Genomic DNA, 18,270 nt, shown 5'->3' on the forward strand with positions numbered 1-18,270 from the left:
TGCACTCAATACATTACTGTTACAGTGTCTGTGATCATTTGCTCTGAGAGCTCCTGGGGTCGTGATAACAAAAAGAAAGAACAACAAGGTTGACTTTGAATTAGCTAATGTAATGTAACCGATGGGACAAAGATTCCCCCATAATTAGCTATAAACATCTGCAAATGTATAGAAATTAAATTAACACCATGAGATATCTCCTGAGTTATTACACCACAGGAGATTTCTCACGGTGTTAATTTAATTTCTATGCATTTGGTAAATTGGTTGAGGATAGTCCAGGGTCAAAACCACTTTGGGATCAAAGTATTTGGCCAGTTGCTAATGCATGGGAAATACATTGAAAGAGATGATTAGAATTTAAATAAAATATTGAAATAAAGCCATTGAAATAAAAGACTAAAGAAACAAAGCCATGTTAGCCATGTCTTTAAAAAGAAAGACATGTTGTTGCTGCGTACTTTGAAATCAAACGCTGACTCACTTGGACAAAGCATTAAAGCACACACCTTTACTCTTTATTTTATACATTTGTGCTCCTCAAAACAAGCCGTGGTCATCCCGATTCCTTTGTGAAGGCGTCACATCACCGCTTTCATGGATTGATTGATCTTGAATCCACCAGGTATTCAGTTAAATGATTTAAACTGTTATTTTAAATCGATCTGTTGAATTAAACAACATTTAATGTTTTATTTATAGTCACAGTGTCAGATTTAGTTTTCTCATGTCACGGGTTCAGACAGCTGCTGAATTTACCCAGAATGACTTGCTGTATCCATGCATGCTGTGTCATGGTCACGCACCGCGAGTACACACCAGTTTCATGTTTCGGCAGAGACCAAAGATAATCCCGGGAGCAAAAGAAGGCCGGACCAGAGGCAGCCAATGCTTTATTTTTATTTTGACATGACTTATTGATTAGAGACACGATGAATGATTGATACACCGAGTCTTGAGAGACTTTGTCTTAACAGACTCTCAGTGGGTGTGACTGTAAAGTGAGAAGATGTGTAAAGATGTCTTCACAAAGAGGAGGAGGAGGAGCGTTGTAGCATCTGGCATGTGTGATGTGTTTGCCACCTGTAAGGTTGTAAGGACATGACTCCGTAAACCTCATGATTATAGACATGTAGTGTTATCATATTTATAAAGATCAACAGTGAAAAGATGTGTGCAAAACAAAAGACACCCAGTTTACTTTCAATGTCCAACATTTTATTCCAATTTTGACTAAATTGTGTTGAAATTCTGAATTAAAGGTTTTAATATCAACAAGGCCTTGGCATTTAAATAGTAACACTTTTACATGCCTTCATCCAGTGACAATGAAAAGCTTCCTTAAAAAGTTTATCTTTCATTTATCTTCATATTTCCCTTGTAAGAAATAGTTCAAGTATTAAAAATTCCCACATTTGTAAAATAGCCCATCTGATAAATACTAAGCAAATGAAGCACAGCTACCAAAACCTTGACGATAACTATACATTCTAGTGGAGAAAGCAGCATCTTCGCTTTGTTTTTGTCAAAGATTATTATTATTTTTTTCTTTTTTATCTAGACACAGAGGAGGCAGAGACACAATCTGCATGCAGGCCTGCATTTAAATAAGGCTCTTCCATACAAAAGGCATTAAGCTAATATTTAATGTCATGTTCTAAAGAATCAAAAAGGATAAAAAATAGAAGTACAGTGCACATAACAGTATTTTAAATAAGTTCTACATCAACATTTTTTGGTTGAGTATGTTAATAATTATAATAATTATAATAATAATAATAATAATGATGGCATTACTACAACTAATCAATAACTTATATATGCCTTGAGATGAGTACATAATAATATTAATAATACAGTACCGCCACTATGTCTCTACTCTCAGAGCGTTAACATCATCAACCCTCAAAAATAAATATCTTAAATAGTAGATTCATCTCTTTCAGTTTTTCCTCTGAAACAGCAGAAAAAACGTAAAAGGCACACAGACCAACGTAATGTCAAAGAGTAAACACTCTCCACCCCACCTGGTGTTCTCGACACACATGAGGCAGACCAGTTGTTGGGGTGGCTTTTAGTGAAGACGTGTGTGTGTGTGTGTGTGTGTGTGTGTGTTGTGAGTGTGTACCTGACACTGGGCTACAGCAGCACAGAGGTGGAAGTGCTGACAGCGGCACGGCTGCGTGGCTGAATGGCTGCAGGGCTCAGTGTTGGGTGGAGGGGGGGTAAAGTTGGTTCCCAAATGGGCCTGGCCAGGGATTAAAATGTGACAGCTCAACAAACGAGCACAAGTGATGCGTTCTTTCCAGAATGATCCGTCTGTGTGGCGCTGGAGCGGCTCTGTCCACCCCCACCAGCAGCTGCTCTCCCCCCATTTGCTTTCTCTCTCTTTTTCTTTCTCTCCATCCCCGGAGCCAGAGAGAAACATGACTGTGCCGCCTTTGTCTTTGACTGCTATGTTTGCAACTCTGGATGCATGTGTGAGTGAAACATGTGGAAAAGCAACTGATTTGGTGTTTCTCATTGTCTGAAGCCGTTGTCAAACCTCCGCTCTCATGTCAGTGCCTTTGTTTTGTTTGCCAAGTCCCCCATTAGTCCAAGTCCACTTTTTTTGTCTTTTTTGTCTCCTGGTGATTTGTTTGCTTTGCATAGGTCAAGAGGTCAAGACACAGAGTTAAAAAAGGGACATTCAGCATCAGGAAGATAAAAAGATAGTTCTTCAAATGTGTGATACGACAAGCTACGACTCTTGGACTTCCTGACAGAGGTCACATAATAACACGTTGGAAACAGTTCCATTTCCCTGATTATCAGAAAATATTAACTCCCAAAAAAAAGCAAAGACAAAAAGAACAGGAAGAGCCCTCAGTGTGTACTAATAACAATAATAAATATAAATGTTAAGAGGGCATCAAATAACCAAAAAGAGAACAGTTTCCTACACTAACGTTAAAGACAGCAATAGGACTTAAACGGCTTAGTTTAACACCTATAACCAACCACAGGGATTAGTTCCTGCATTCCGTCTCTAGAAATAAGTACTCTACTACAATGATAATTGCAATGATAATAAAAGTAATAATAATAACCAGAGTAGTAACAACAACAATAATCGGAAATGAGTTTCCATTATTTGTTCTGCAGACTTTTTTCATTTTCTCATTTTTTTTGGTTGAAGCACAGCAAGTTGGAACGTTATCGTAAAAAGTTCCCACCTCACCATTATCACCATCATCATCACTACCTCCATTATCGTCACCATCATCACCATCATCATCATCATCATCACTTTTATTAAAGCAACTCTGCCTCTGAGTCGCGGGCACATCCGCCCTTAAAGCCACTCCCGCTTCCTCTTCCGTCGCTCCCTCTCCTGAGCCACCGGCAGTGGCTGCAGTGGGGCCTCCTCTCGCTGCATGTCCAGTGGTTGCAGTGGCTGCTATTGCATACGGTCGGCTTGCAGCTGCTGAGGCTGGTACTGACCGAAGGCTGCGGCTGCTGCAGCGGCAGAGCCCGGTGTGGCGGTGGCTAAAGGCTGCTGGACTGCATAGCCGTATCCTCCTGCTGTGGCCACATAGCCTGCGGCTGCAGGGGATGCAGCATAGGGATACTGTTCATAGGCAGCAGCGGCAGCTGCAGCGCTGGCTGCCACGGCTGAATATTGCGCGTAAGCAGCACCGGTGTAGTCGATGTACGGGGAGGAGGCAGCGGCAGGTGCAGTGGCTGTGGGCTGCACGTGAGGGATGACCACACTCGGCTGCACAAAGGCCTGAGGGTACATGTAGTGAGCCGGAATGCTGTGGGACAAACACATATGTCAGGTTTTAATTTGTTTTATCACCATCATTCACCAAACCTAAGAAGAAAAACCCCACCCTGCCAAAAAAAACCACCCTAAAACCCAACTCCATCACACTGCGGCCAAGCGCCCTCCCACCACCCATCCCCCGACCAATCCACCAGTCAAAAACACCAAGAAAATGCCTGCTAGTAGGGATTAGAACAATATAGGGTTGCCAAAATAGAAATCTCTCTGCGGAGATAGAGAACTGGAAGGTGAGGAAAGTTTAACACCCAAGGGCTGCTAATGGGCTGTTTGCATGGCGGCCATTTTGATATGTTTTAGCAGGAAAAGCACAGATGTTACTGATAACATTAACAATGTCTCTGTTCAGTAAATTGAGGCGGTGCGACAATGATACAGCATGCACCCTGAAACTGAGGAAGCTAAAAAGAACTCGGCCATCATTATTTGGTTTTTAATCATCTGTGATTTTCCTACTTTGACCTGTCAAAATGTTCGCCCTGCAAATGGCCCATTGAACCGTTGGGTCACTCAGACGAGCTGATGTGTATGATCACATTCAGGAAAAGTGCAGTGTGAATGTTCTCTACTTTGTGTTGTGGAGTCCGAGGTACAGAGAGAGGCGAGATGAAAAGAAAATGTTTGGCATCTGTAACCTGCAGCTCGTCATTGGGTCCCATGTGGATTTGGCTGCAGTGCCATAGCGCTGGAGGGCAAGCAGGGAGGGGAGGGAGGGAGGGATGGGTGGGTGCCGGAGAGAGAGGGGATAAGCTGAGGGAAGCGTTGTGAAAATGTCACTGCCACTTTGACAGCTGGACAGTTTTCAAAAAGGGGTCGCTGCTGGCCATTTCCCCCCTCAGTACTAGGACAAAGAGCCGGGCAGGCAGTGGGTGGAGCCGGGACTAGGCTCCTCACCCAGAGGGATCTTTCAATTAAATAAACAATTATGAACAATGAGCACATTCTACCCTTCATGACATAGCCTTATTGTGACGGGACATGGTCTGGAAACACAGTTGGACAGCGAGCATTAGGAGATCTTTTGAAGTGTACACGACTGATTAAAAGTGTCATGTATCCTCTCAAATCTCTTCTCAAGAAAAACATAAAAGCTTCAGGTGTTAATTTAAGTCTTTGATGTCCTGAAACAAACGGCCCTCCCCCAAAGTCATGTCAAACGCAGTCTCACTGTAGGTCAAATAGAGTGAGAAGCGTCAAGGGAAACAATTTGATATTTGTTGCCCCTGGGGTCCACATGATGTAAAATTAGTCATCCACCCCTTTCCATAGACCCTGTCTGGACAAATGTAAGCACCCCTCCAGTTTGAAACGAGCTAGAGGTTATGTGCAGAGGTCCACCAGTACTCAATCGTGTAACATTCACCACTCGTGGAGTACAAGGAAATACAAAGGACGGTGGTCTCCTAGTTAAAAATCTAACGTGAGATTGAGAATGCATGGACCCTCAGTCTCAAAAAATATGTGAAGACTCTAAATCTGCATGACTCTGCATAAATGAGCAACAGGTGGTCACTTTTTTGGAGTTTGGGTCGGGGAAAATAGAGGAAGGTGCAGATAATGTCAGTGAGAGTGAAAGGCAGGATCTATCGTGGCAACCCTATTGTCAGCACTCCACTATCCAATCCAATCCACATCTCAACCAAAAACAGTAGGGTCAAAGAAAGACAGGAAACAACAGCAAGACATCAGAGAGAGAGAGAGAAATATGTAAAAGGAAATATAAAATAACTGTGACTAAACTGACTACAAAAACAACAGCAACAAGGACACACTGCAATCATTCAACTGAAGAGACACAACGATTAAAAGGGACAGTATAAAGTCAAATGAGAAAGAGGGTGTGTCGAGATTTGATGTGGCTAACATACACAAACACAGACGTACATTTGTACAAATGGTACAATTATAAATAAGTAATTATAAATATTTTTTTCTTTATCATCTTGTGACACTGAAAATCTATTCAACGCCGCACTAATGAAACTCAGCAGGGTGAGGCAGGTTTCCAGGACTGGATACAATCTCTAACACTGACTGAAGAAGAAGAAGCAACTCCCACACATAACAACTGTCTGTTTCCTCTTCAAAATCATTTGCATATTCACTTCTGAAGAGGTGAAAAACTACACTCTCTGCTTCAGGGTCTGATGTGTGTTCAGAGATGGTCTTCTGCATATCTTGGTTGCAACAAGTGGTTATTTTAGGTTATTATTTTGGTATTTTGCTAGTTACAGTTGCTTTAGTTTCTTTCATCTTGAGCCAGTCTGGTCATTCTCTGCCCTCTGCCCTCTACAAGGCAGTTTGCCCAAAAACCTGCTGCTCATTGGATATTTTCTCTTCTTTTGGGAATATTCTCTGGAAACCCCTAAGCTCCTGTTCTTCTTTGTTTGCATAGAAAGCTGCTTCAAAATGTAAAATGTACGCTCGGGCTGGTTTGTCCATTTGGGCTGCTATTGAAACATGGGGTGCAAGATGGCGGCCTCTGTAAAGCAAGACCCTGAATTAAGGTACATATAAAAGGGCTATTCAAGGCCAGTTTCACACCGGATGTGTACGCATTAACTGATGAGAGTGTTTTCGGGAACAGAAATATACAGCAGAAATTAGAATTTCCTAAAAAGTCCTAATTCACTGGATCTTAAATAACGGTGACCTTGATGAATGACATGTTTCTTCAAAACACAACACATTCTGCTCCCTTTCAAGGTAAACACAACAAAGCTTTATCCTAAGTATGTGCAGAACCAACAGACGCACAGCTTCACACAGGGGAGTCAGGGCATTTAGGGGCGAACGGATGAATGTTTAGTCTTTAAACATATTTTTTTATGATTTTCAAAAGCAAAATCCATGTAAAACACACACAATCCCTGTGTGAACAACAGATATACAGTACGTGAGATGCAGCCCGTCAGTGCTAGCTGTAAAGTGTCGCACATGAATCGAGTGGAAGGATATGGAAACCAAACTATTTTTATCACATTTACAAGCATATGGGTATGTGTATTCAATGTCTGCCAATAAACCCACCTAAATTCTACACTTTTCTTGGATCATTGGATCAGAATCCCACTGATCAACACTCCTCTGAACATTTAGACACGTACTTTTCCTCAGCAGCTATATAGTACAGTATATTATAGAGGCTGCAACACTCCGATACTGCCTATCTTGACTGCATCACATCTTTTAAAAGACTTCCAGTGGTATGTGAGCATGGAATCAAGCTCCTGCCTGAACCTCTCCCTGCCTCCAATTTCCCACCACTAATGTAATATAGGCCAACATACCCATTCAAGCACACACAGAATATAGGAAGAGGGCTTGACCATGGGAAACAGAGCTAACACCAACCAGTCCAACGTGGTCCACTATATAAAAAACATCTTCTCCTTAAAAAAAAGAGGTAAATCAAAAATATAACAACAAATGTGAGTCATTTACTGAAGCCATGTTGATATCTGTGGTGTGTGTCTTTGCAGGAATGTCATGTTCATGTCACGTAACCCTGTGGTCATTAAAGGTCACGGCTAAAAAAAGGCTCTCTTCCATGGCCCATGCCATCCACTGAGGGCGAGAACACAAGTGCACACACTGGCTCTGACAGGATCTAATGTGGGTGACGTGGCGTGAAGTGTGACGGTACACACCTGCTTTGACAGTGTTATTCCTGTGATTTTCATTAACATGCCGCAGTCACAAATGAATGTTTAAATAAGTTAAATGAGTGTTTAAATAAGTGCTGCAGAACCTGAGTAACCATCCACACAGAAGATAAAAAAAGTTTATGTGGCTCCTTCTAAATAATTAGATATGAAAGCTTATCTATGACAACAACAACAACTGTACTGTTACTGTAATGTAAAAGCAGTGTTGTAATGTAAGTACAACTATGTTGTTACTGTACACAAGTACAAAATTTGTATATCTGAACTTTGTTATTTGTATGTCTAGGAACTGTCTTCTTTTACTCCACTACATATCCTCTAACTATCTTTGTTACTCGTTACTACCAAACAAAATCAGAAGAAGAGTTGGTCTGTATTTATATAGAGCTTTTCTCGTCTTGATGAGCTGCTTTACACTATAGCTTTGCCATTCACCTGTTCACACGCTGCAACTTTTTTTAATACTTTTACTTCTAAAACCTATGTACATTTTATATCATGAAATGACTTGTGATACTTCAGTACAGTAAATGTCATACACTTTAAGACTTTTAATTAAGTAATAATATAAAAAAGTGACTTCTTTGGTAGAATGACTTCTACCAAAGTCATTTTCTGCTAAGATACTAACTTCACATTGTGTTAATTAAACTATATATTTTTTTTCACCCTCTCACACTTAAATCTGGACATGACCTAATCACACCTCAAAGGTGTTTCGTACTCGGTCATTTCTTTTGTCAGTGGATAACCTCCATACTGTATAATTGAATGCATCATTTTCACCATGTCCTGAAGATAAAAGGACTGGTTTAAATCTGCTTTACATAAGACGGTCTGATGTATAAGCATGAAAATGATGGGCATTTATTTGGCCCCTGAAACACTAACTCTGACCCAGATTAAATGGCTTCTTCTCTGTTTTTACATGACGGTTACAGGAAGCTCTGCACTGGACCCTCCAACACACACACACACATACACACGCACACATACTGTATACACACACACCCCTCCCCACACACATACACACACAAACAGCTCCATGCGACTGCAGCATCAGCATTCAGGGCTTTGTGTGGCACAATGGGTGCGCTTGTTTTCCTTAACACCACAAGCCCATGTGACGAAAACCTCGCTAAGAGAGAAAGAGAGAGAGAAAGAGAGAGAAAGAGAGAGAGAGAGAGAGAGAGAGATCCAGACATTTGTTTGTGTCACAGTGGAGACTTTGGTGCGCTGAGCTGAGCTGAGCTGAAAATGAGTGAGCCTGTGGACAGACAAAGCCACAAACACAAACTCACAAACACAACAGGGGCAAATTCATATGTATACACACACACACAAAACCACCTCATGTCTAACCCCGACCTTAACCCTAACCACAATTCACATCTAAACCCCAAACTAGTCCTGACAAGGTCAGAGGTCAAGCCAGAAACAGACCTAATTCGAATACAAGAACACACCATGAAGCACACATAACTAATGAGATGTGATGACTCTATATAATCTTGTAATCTGATATTTGGGGTACAGCAAAGAGAGAGAGAGAGAGTTGTGTTGAGTTGACAGAGCGAGACATTGTGATTTTGTCTCTGCTCAGTTGTGTTAATGTAATAAACTGCCAGGAAGATGCTGCAAGCACACAAGCAGTGATGGGCTTTGTTACAGTGAGGCATGAGGAGGTGAGTGAATAGAGTGAAGGGGTGAAGTAAGAAAGAAAGAAAGAAAGAAAGAAAGAAAGAAAGAAACAAAAAACTAATTCCACACAAGAAATGCACCACCCACTCCAACAAGACAGTGATAAAACAATAAAACACATGAAACAGCACATCCCATTAAACAAAACAAGTCAACCACAAGCTAAAAGCATTGATATAAATAAGAACTTTGCTCTGTCGCGGCAAAGTTATCACACCTGCACAAAATCAGGAGAAAAGAACACCCCACAAAAATCCAGTCAATCCAGCTTTTTTTTTTTTTGTCATTTAAGTAAGAAAGCACACTGTTTGGCTGACAACACCACTTCATAACTGCACACAAAGCTCTAGGTTCTATTAAAAAAAAAAGTCAAATGAAATCCACGTACATGCATCTATAATCACCATTTTTCAGAGCTTGTTTGTGTGTGTTTGAGTCTACAGGTAAATCCTGATTATGTTTGCAGAACTATTCCACAAACCAGCGCAGTTAGCTTAACCAAGAGTGAGCCTGTCGGACCAGAGAAAGATAGATAACATTGAGTCAGGCTGGAAGTTTCCATCACTGTCCACTCACACATGCACGCACGCACACACGCTCAGACACACGCACAAGCAGGCAAACCTAGAAAGAGCAGTTTCACTGGCTTTTTTTTCTTTCTTTTTTTCACTTCAGTCCACCTCTAATTATCAGCAGTTATTGACATTTGAAGAAAAAAACAGAAGTAAAGACAAAAGATTATGACATGTAAGTATCAGTTACCACAATAAATAAATAAATTAATAAATTAGAGCATGTTTGAGTGCTCCACACTCTCCTGTACATTTGAATGCTTCTTACCCATAAGGCCTTTGGATGAATGCAGGATGAATTTGGGGAACACCGTATGTAAAACCTGCAAGAAAAAATTAAAGCTATTAAAATCAAATCTGTATACTTCACTTAACTATATATATATGTACAGTATATATATATACATATATATATATACATATATATATATATATATACATATATATACATATATATATAAAACCATGGTTCTCAAACTGTGGTACGTGTACCACTTAAACCACAGAGACACTGGCTATGTTCATGCAGGCACAGAATTCAAACTCAAACTTCATTTTGATAATCTGCTTTTGAATCTGCCTTTGTCTAATTGTCTAATTAAATTACGACTGGAAACATAATTTCTTATCTCTAATTTCTAATCTCTTTCTTTACCTGGCTGCATCACCCGAGGCTTGGCCCCCAGGTAAGCCAGGTTGACGTTGGCCTTCCTGCCGTCGATGATTGGGTTTGGGTCTTTGCAGGCCCGGTCTGCAGCTGAGCGATCTGCCATTGTTACCTGACAGAAAGAGAAGCACATACTGTATGAAAGGGTGATTTTACAGACACCTAAGAAACAAGTGGTTGCCATGGCAGCAGTGAAAATAGCAATGACAGAAAACCTGTTAAAAGTAATGTTTGTGTTTTTGTGTGTATGTGTTTTCAATGAGTGCTGGCAGCACACATACACATACACACACACACATCTATCACCCTCATTTGGATGTGTTGAAACTATCAGCAGTGAAAGGCAGCCCTGGCTGAGGTGACGGATGGAATGAAACATGGCTCCTTTATCGCTCCGGTTACTCCAACCAAACTTTATCTCAGTGTTCAGTGTCTGCTTCACACATTTCTGCAACTGAAATCACTGAAACAACAGGTTTTTCTTTTTTTTTTTAGGGGAGGAGGAACATACAAGTTTTAAGTAACTTTAGGGACCTGGAAGTCTGACTCAATCTGTATCAAGCCAGTGGCTCTGGGCCTAGTTGAAGAGTGTCTAACCATGTTGTTATTATAAGTAACAATGGTTTAAGGGGGTTTTCAGAAATATGTCATGATGTAATCATTTGTCCTTGGGTGCCCCTGCTCAACTCAGGGCTCCTGGCAATTGCTGGCTTAGTTTACTGTAATGTTGGCCCCTAGGGAGAGATAATGGACTGTTGGAGCTATTCTTTTGTTTTGGAATATTGAATAAACATTTCTTCATTGATTGAGTTTTTATTTTTTTGCTATGGAATTATTATGGCTGGTTTGTTTTGCATCTGTTTGGGGGCAGAGTGGTGAGGGGCATAGGTGACAGGTATCCAGGGATGGGGGAAAGAAGCCTTTACACCTTTCTTTTCTTTTTGCCAGGACAACTGTGACTGCAATGTTTGTATTGATTGGTACAATGAACTACAAAACAAAAATCAGTTCTATTGGACTTTGGATTTATTTGGACATTGATGTTTCCTTCTTCTCATGTAAGATTATTTTCCCATGTTGCCACAGTGTTCATGTGATTCGTTTTTAAGTATAATGAAAAATAGCCACAACGTGGACACGTGATAAGATCATTATAAAGCAGTAAATTGTTGATTTAAGTTTAAACTGTTAAAAAGCTCACATTTACAGGGACATAGATACAGAGTGGTAAGTAAGCTGCTGATTCCATGCCTCCACAGCTGCGTCTGAAACAGTTCTTGCCCAGTGACAGGTTTTCATGACGAGACGGAGTATGAAAAGATAATTTCCACATCGTGTAAACATTTCTGATATGTTGAAACTCGCGCACACATCGTGGTGAGGATTCTTCTGTGCACAGCAGATGTGTCACTCTGCAGAGGAAGGTGTCAGGGGTAGCAGCGGCACCAGTCACAGGGCGCAGGGCGCATACCAGTACGCAACAAGTTGGCGGGCGCGATATTGCGACAGAAGCCGATGACAAATTTAAACAGAGTGTTCTTATCAAAACATAAACACCGCGTGACTGCAAATATGTTCAGGTCATGATGCTGTGAACCACGGCAGCACTGACAGACGCATGTGGTGCCATGGTTTCTCCATAATGTGTGCGAATGTGGTTGAGAGTCACACGTAATTCACGCATTATTAGGGGATACTTACGAATCCATAACCCCGAGACTTGCCGGTCTGTCTGTCGGTGATGACCACAGCCTCTTCAATCTCACCAAACACCTCAAAATATTTCCTGAGACTTGAGTCCGTGGTGTGGTAGGGAAGACCCCCAACAAAAATCTTGGTGTAAGTCGTGTCCTTTTGTGTGGTGTGCATCGTTAGTGCAAGAAAAATACAATTTATATGGACAATAAAATTTAAAAAACAAAAAAAGAGTAGTGCAAGGACTCCTTGTCAATAAATCTTTGGATGAAGAAGAGGAGAAGAAGGAGAGATCAGCTGGCTCTGGTTTTCAGGAGAGAAATCAACGAACAAAAAACTGAACAAAACTGAAGCCTGGAGGTAGATTTAACTTCCGACAGTGAGGAGAAGAGTTATGGAGCGGATTGTCCCACAGAGATCATCAGGTGTTTCCAGCTCTTCTTGGTTAACTCTACTGTCTAACTAAATAGCTTAGGGACCCATTCCTAAAAGCGCTGCTGCTGACTAACTCCACCCAAGTTTTCAGTCCATCTCTGCCCGCCCACCAGTGCGCGCACCAGCAGCTGGGAAGCCTGCACAGTGTGAAACACTGGAGCTACCCTCACAACGAGGAGGAGTTAGAATTTAAGAAGAAAAAAAAGGTATCCACTACAATCACGTTTAATTCACAACCAGGGCTCAGGATGTGACTCCACTCAAGAGGAGCAGAGACCTTTAGGAGTTGCACTTTGAAAAAAAAAAAATCTCTTGTCTCTCTGTAGATTTGCTCAGACCAGATCAAAGTTGTTGAACTTTAGAGTAAAAATTAGCAAATCTAAAAGTTGTTTCAGGTGGGTGGGGCAATCAATAATATTATGCCTCGCCCATTCATTGAACCACTTTGTGCATGTTTAGGCCCTTTAAAATGCAATCTGGGATAAAATAATAATAATACAACATCTTCACACTGTGTGGACATTAACTGAAAGACATCTTATTGTACTGTGGAGTATTAACAGCACATTACTGGTTATTTTAGTATACAGAAAACTGTTAAAAGTGAAACTCAACAAAAAGCTTGGGAAGTGCAAAAATGGCAAGGGTATATGAATATCAAGCTAAATTTTTGATGACAAAAAAATGAGTACTGTAAAACTAAAACAACATTCAAATAAACATCTTTATAGATTATTGATAGTTGGGATATGCAGGGTTTTTTTCTCTTGCATTTATTAATTAGTTTTTACTCAGTAACGTGTGTGATTTAAAATATAGTACATTCAATATAGTAAGTACAATACTTCAAATAAACATATTAAAGTATAATTAGATTTAATTAGAGTACTCAGAAAAGTAACCCTTAGAGTTAAACAGCCATTTGTCATTTCAACCTGTTGCTGATCATGTATGAGAAGATAACTATAGTGATGCTTGGCCTCCTGTGCATTGAGCTAAATTACTGGATCTCTGGATCTCCTTTTGAGCAGCCAGGATAAGTAATTCACCTCTGGTAATGTGAGAGAAACCTGCTGTTAATCATTCATGGTGGCTCCGCTTCTGTGCACTCTCTGTCCTACATTTATCCTGTCACTGCAAGTAGCATGAGTTGACACAGTTGCAGTGGGAACATGATTATGAGTCATATGACGAACCGCACCAATGACGCCTGTCCTGTTCATGCGAACACTCGTATGATCTTTGAAGGTTACAAATAAAAAAACACTGCAACCAGACTCCTTAATGAAAAGGCTCCAAATATAACCTGAAAGTAAATTGCAGAAATCCAGATTACAATGAAATGCAACCTGATACAGTGTCTTTCTGCAGAGTCTCTATTCACTTACTATTTTATTAATGTGGGCACACGCCTGTAAAAGTCTGACTCGAGTCATGAAAGGGGGTCAGTATCGAGTTTCCCAGGCTCTACAATGGGGACCTGGTCAGGTTGCATTCCCCCTGTTGTCCCTGCTCATGTGCAGCCTGTTGACGAGTCTGAAATCCTGTCAGTGGCACATTTAAAACTTTAATTAGACTTTTCTGTCCATGCATTAACCTTTAGAAACATGTAAAAATGGCATATGTAAGAGCCTTAAATTTACTCAACCTTGATTTACTCCAAAGATGTTTAGTTTGTCCAATGTGGTCAATCGTAAAAGACAAAATATCCTCCTGATATAAATATAAAAAGGTCATTCTAGGGTCTAATGAAAAACTATGACTGTTATAATCAGTGGATTGTACTCTGACTACTAAAGAGTTAAGTGTCATTATTTTAACTAAAACTAAATTTTACACTGAGCTTTGATTCAAACATGCATGGTTTGCATGTTTACTTGAACATGACAGAGTGTTGTACTTTAGCTCTGGACTTGTTAGCAGCACACACACCTGTCAGGCAGAGATAAGCTAAACGTCTAAGGTTGTTGGAACAGCTGAAAACCCCACAGCACCATCTCTAGAAAAACAACAACAACAACAGAACTAAAATTGAACATTTTTACATCTTTACATGATTCCTGAGTGAAAACTGTTTACGGGGAAAATATGGAACTTTATTGATTGTTAACAACATCACTTTACACATATAAGTAAAGGCACTTTCCAACCATGTTAACATCAGCTGTCCCTTAAGATCAGGCGCTCATGCCACTGACTGCACAACTTCTACCCTCTGAAACAGCGCCATCTTGTGTTTTACAGAAATAATGCCCAAGATTCAGCTTTTATATGCTGAATTAGACTGAACAATGAACAACTACCGTGTAAAACAAGTCATTTTGGTGTGTTGGCAAGAGCATTAAATCTTAAGAATTCAGTCACTCATTTAAAGCACACATGTGCTTATTGTTGGGCTACAGTTGAGGCCAGTGTGCTTCCCTGCAGTGGAAATGATTCAATTCTCCTTAACATTTACCTCATTTAAAGTGACCAGTCACAGCTTAATTACCTTTGTCAGTATCTCTATAAACAACATATGAATCTATGTTACAACAGGCCTCTCAGTAGAAAAGTAATAATTTTTGGCTTCCTGTCATTTTCCCTCGCTCGCTCTGTGATTAATGGCTTATTTGTGTGATGATTTCAAATGTCTCCATTTTCTCCTCTGCATGCTGAAAGCTAGAATCACTCAGTGAGGAGCTTCATCTCCTGGAGTTCTGTCACCTGCTTCAACTCCTCCTCTTCCCCACCAGCACTCACGCTCTCTGCACCTTCCTCTCTGTTGTCTCCACTCTCTCCTTCCTTCTCTCCCCCTTTTCTATTCTCTTTTCTACCCGTTTCTTCTCCACACTCACTGCTGTCATGTCCAGCCTCGCTCACACACTCTTTCCCCTCTGCCAAACTGCATGCGCCTTGGTTATGAAACTGTGGAGGTGGGTCAGAGGTGACAGGTGACTGAAATGCCTCCACAGGAGTGCCGGATGTGTCTTCATCCTTGGTCGCATTGGAGACGGGGACACGGACACGTACACGCGCCGACTTAGTCCTTAAACGCGCCTTGAGCTCGTCTTCCCTTGACTGAGAGGGTTAGATGGAGCAGGAGAAAAACAGAAGACAAAGACAAAATAAGGAAATGTAGATTAACTGTTAGAGGAACACAGAGAGAACAGACACACACACATATGCACACACTACCTTGCGTCTCTCTTCAGCTAGTCTTATCTTCTCATCAATCTCTTCTCTGCTGGGGACACTCTGCATCTTCTTTGCCTTCAGAGACTCCAGTCTGGAGGGAGGCCTTCGCCTGACCAAATCCTTGTCATCCAGCTGACACACACACACACATCCAAACAGCAGAGGGAGACATAAGACAAACAATCTCCATATTACACCTACCTATCTGAATCTGATTTAAAGATTGTGTGTCCTGTCTTTGGTTTGGAAAAGGAACCTATAAGGAAGCCAGGCTATAGTTTTCAGGTGACCATGGCAACCAAAGGCCACTACTTACCTTATGTCATTATTGTTATGTAAGTAAATCTCAGCAGGCAGTGTAAACAACAGCTAATTTATCAGTGTAAACAAAGGCCTGGGCAGCAAGGTTTCTTTTCTTAATTTCAATGTATTCTTAGATTAAAGAAATTCTTAAGTGTAGGGTGTTATTAAGGCATTAATAAGTGGCCATTATTTTAGTAATTGCATGGTCCCTCAGTCATCAAAGAGCCTGAAAAGTAGCCTGGATGATGGTTAATTCAAACATAATAATACATGATAAATAATAAATGATGACATGATGAACAGTGAATACAAATAGATCTTGTTTATATATGCCTTTCAGAGAAATATAATACACTGTTACAACAAAGAACAAGAGGACATCAATTAATATTATAACATTATAGTCTCCTTTACACTCTTGCCTTTGCAGCAAGAAGACCCGGGTTCACGACCCGGTCGGAACGAAGGCTTTTCTGCATGGACTTTGCATGTTCTCCCTGTGTGTGTGTTGGTTATCTCCAGGTTCTCCAGTTTCCTCCCCCAGTCCAAAAACATTAGGTATTAGGTAAATTGAACACTCTAAATTGACCATAGGTGTGAATGTGAGAGTGAATGGTTGTTTGTCTCTATGTGACCGTGTGATTGACTGGCAACCTGTCCAGGGTGTACCCTGCCTTTTGCCCTATGTCAGCTGAGATTGGAACCCAGTGACCCTCATGTGGAGGATAATGTGGTAGAAGATGAGTGAGTCCTCTATACTAAATTCCAGTTATAAAAGGATGATCCCTTATGGTTCCATATTAACCAGTGTGTACAAAGTAACCTACTATGATGTTGTAGGCCTCTCCAGCCATGTTGCTCCTTTCTCTGCTCTTTCCCTCTGAGATGATACCTTGGTTCAGGAGTTCCTCCAGGATCTCACTGGACTTTTGACGCTCATGCACTATGCATATGAAACATGAAAATATGATCACAGCACAGGATTTTTTTTCTTCTTCCTCTCAAACGTTGGTTTAAAACACATCACTTACCACCATCTTGGGCAATTCTGTCTGCCACACTTGCTCCACCACACCCCAATGTTAGAGGAGGGAGAATTCTGGGCACCGCTCCAGGTAATACGGGCATTTCCTTGTTCTCCATCACCACCCCACTGTCTGTGGTGCCCTTTGACACAGCAGAGTCTCCACGACTACCCAGTTTACTTCCTGTCTCATCCTGAGCAGACACAGACAATATGAATGCAGAGAAATTGAAGACAAACACTTGTGACAAACTTGTTCTGTTCATGGTATCACGGACACCATGTTGTGATGATGACATTTTGTGTGTTGACCCATTGTCATGAACACAATAGGTCAAGTACAATAATGTTGCTGGCAGGTAACTGCAAATCACCCCATCTATGATTCTGAAACCTAATATATATTGCATTAAACCTTATATATAACCTGATATACATTATAATATGATTCATTATTGTGCTTTATACAAATATAACAGTCTTATTCCTCAGGATATGATTAGGATATGATTAAGTGCAGTAAAATAACACCTTATAAATTAAAATTATTCATCAAATTAGCTCAGCCTTGAACATCTACCACATTTTCGGGTATCTACGCTGCAATACAATAATTAACAATATGACATTCAAAATGAATTCAATTTACGCTTTCCTTTTACTTGTACTTTCATTTTATACCTTTTCAGTTGTCTGTTGACCAATACCGATATGAATTTGAATTTTTTTTTAAATGTTGCATTTTAAAATGTTTTATGTATTTTTGGACAGTCTCATCCCCATAGTTCATTGGTAGCCTATAAATTATTCAGTTCCATGTTTGGGGTGAACCTGCATCATATATATAATTTATAGCAATTATTTTTACCTCTTTATACTGTCACATGCCAGATTTTAAACTGTAGTTAACTATAGTTAGGTGTAGTTAGGTGGATTTACCTGATCTCCATCCACCAGCGGTCGGACCGCTGTAACAGTGGAACTGCAGCATCCCATATTCACCAAAAAGCAACGGGATTAAATTAAAGTCATCGATGTGACGATGTCAGCTTTGATCACACTTCACTGTGTCCTGTTCTCGGTGTGTTTCCCTCTGTGACGCCTGGCATTCCTTCACACACGGGCGCGGACATTCTCCATGAGCCTGGTGGGTTGTTAAGGGCCGTTGCTACAATAAATGTGACCCGGTTAAAGAGATGACA

At 40.7% G+C, this 18,270-nt stretch overlaps 2 protein-coding genes across 2 annotated transcripts; both read right to left on the minus strand.

Annotated features, from left to right (window-relative positions):
• Positions 1-1,196: 1,196 nt before the first annotated feature.
• Positions 1,197-12,698, minus strand: rbm24a (RNA binding motif protein 24a). The gene is made up of 4 exons (XM_044052211.1): positions 12,136-12,698; positions 10,423-10,546; positions 10,036-10,090; positions 1,197-3,797 (listed from the first exon to the last, which is right to left on the minus strand). The coding sequence occupies exons 1-4, from the start codon at positions 12,301-12,303 to the stop codon at positions 3,440-3,442; spliced, it is 705 nt and encodes a 234-aa protein (XP_043908146.1). The 5' UTR covers positions 12,304-12,698; the 3' UTR covers positions 1,197-3,439.
• Positions 12,699-14,638: 1,940 nt separating this feature from the next.
• Positions 14,639-18,242, minus strand: stmnd1 (stathmin domain containing 1). The gene is made up of 5 exons (XM_044052210.1): positions 18,008-18,242; positions 17,076-17,262; positions 16,872-16,987; positions 15,742-15,873; positions 14,639-15,624 (listed from the first exon to the last, which is right to left on the minus strand). Exons 1-5 carry the CDS (start codon positions 18,062-18,064, stop codon positions 15,232-15,234), a joined length of 885 nt encoding a protein of 294 aa, XP_043908145.1. The 5' UTR covers positions 18,065-18,242; the 3' UTR covers positions 14,639-15,231.
• Positions 18,243-18,270: the final 28 nt, after the last annotated feature.

The sequence above is a fragment of the Solea senegalensis genome, linkage group LG20 (genome assembly GCF_019176455.1).
Source record: "Solea senegalensis isolate Sse05_10M linkage group LG20, IFAPA_SoseM_1, whole genome shotgun sequence".
In the NCBI taxonomy this organism is placed as follows: domain Eukaryota; kingdom Metazoa; phylum Chordata; class Actinopteri; order Pleuronectiformes; family Soleidae; genus Solea; species Solea senegalensis.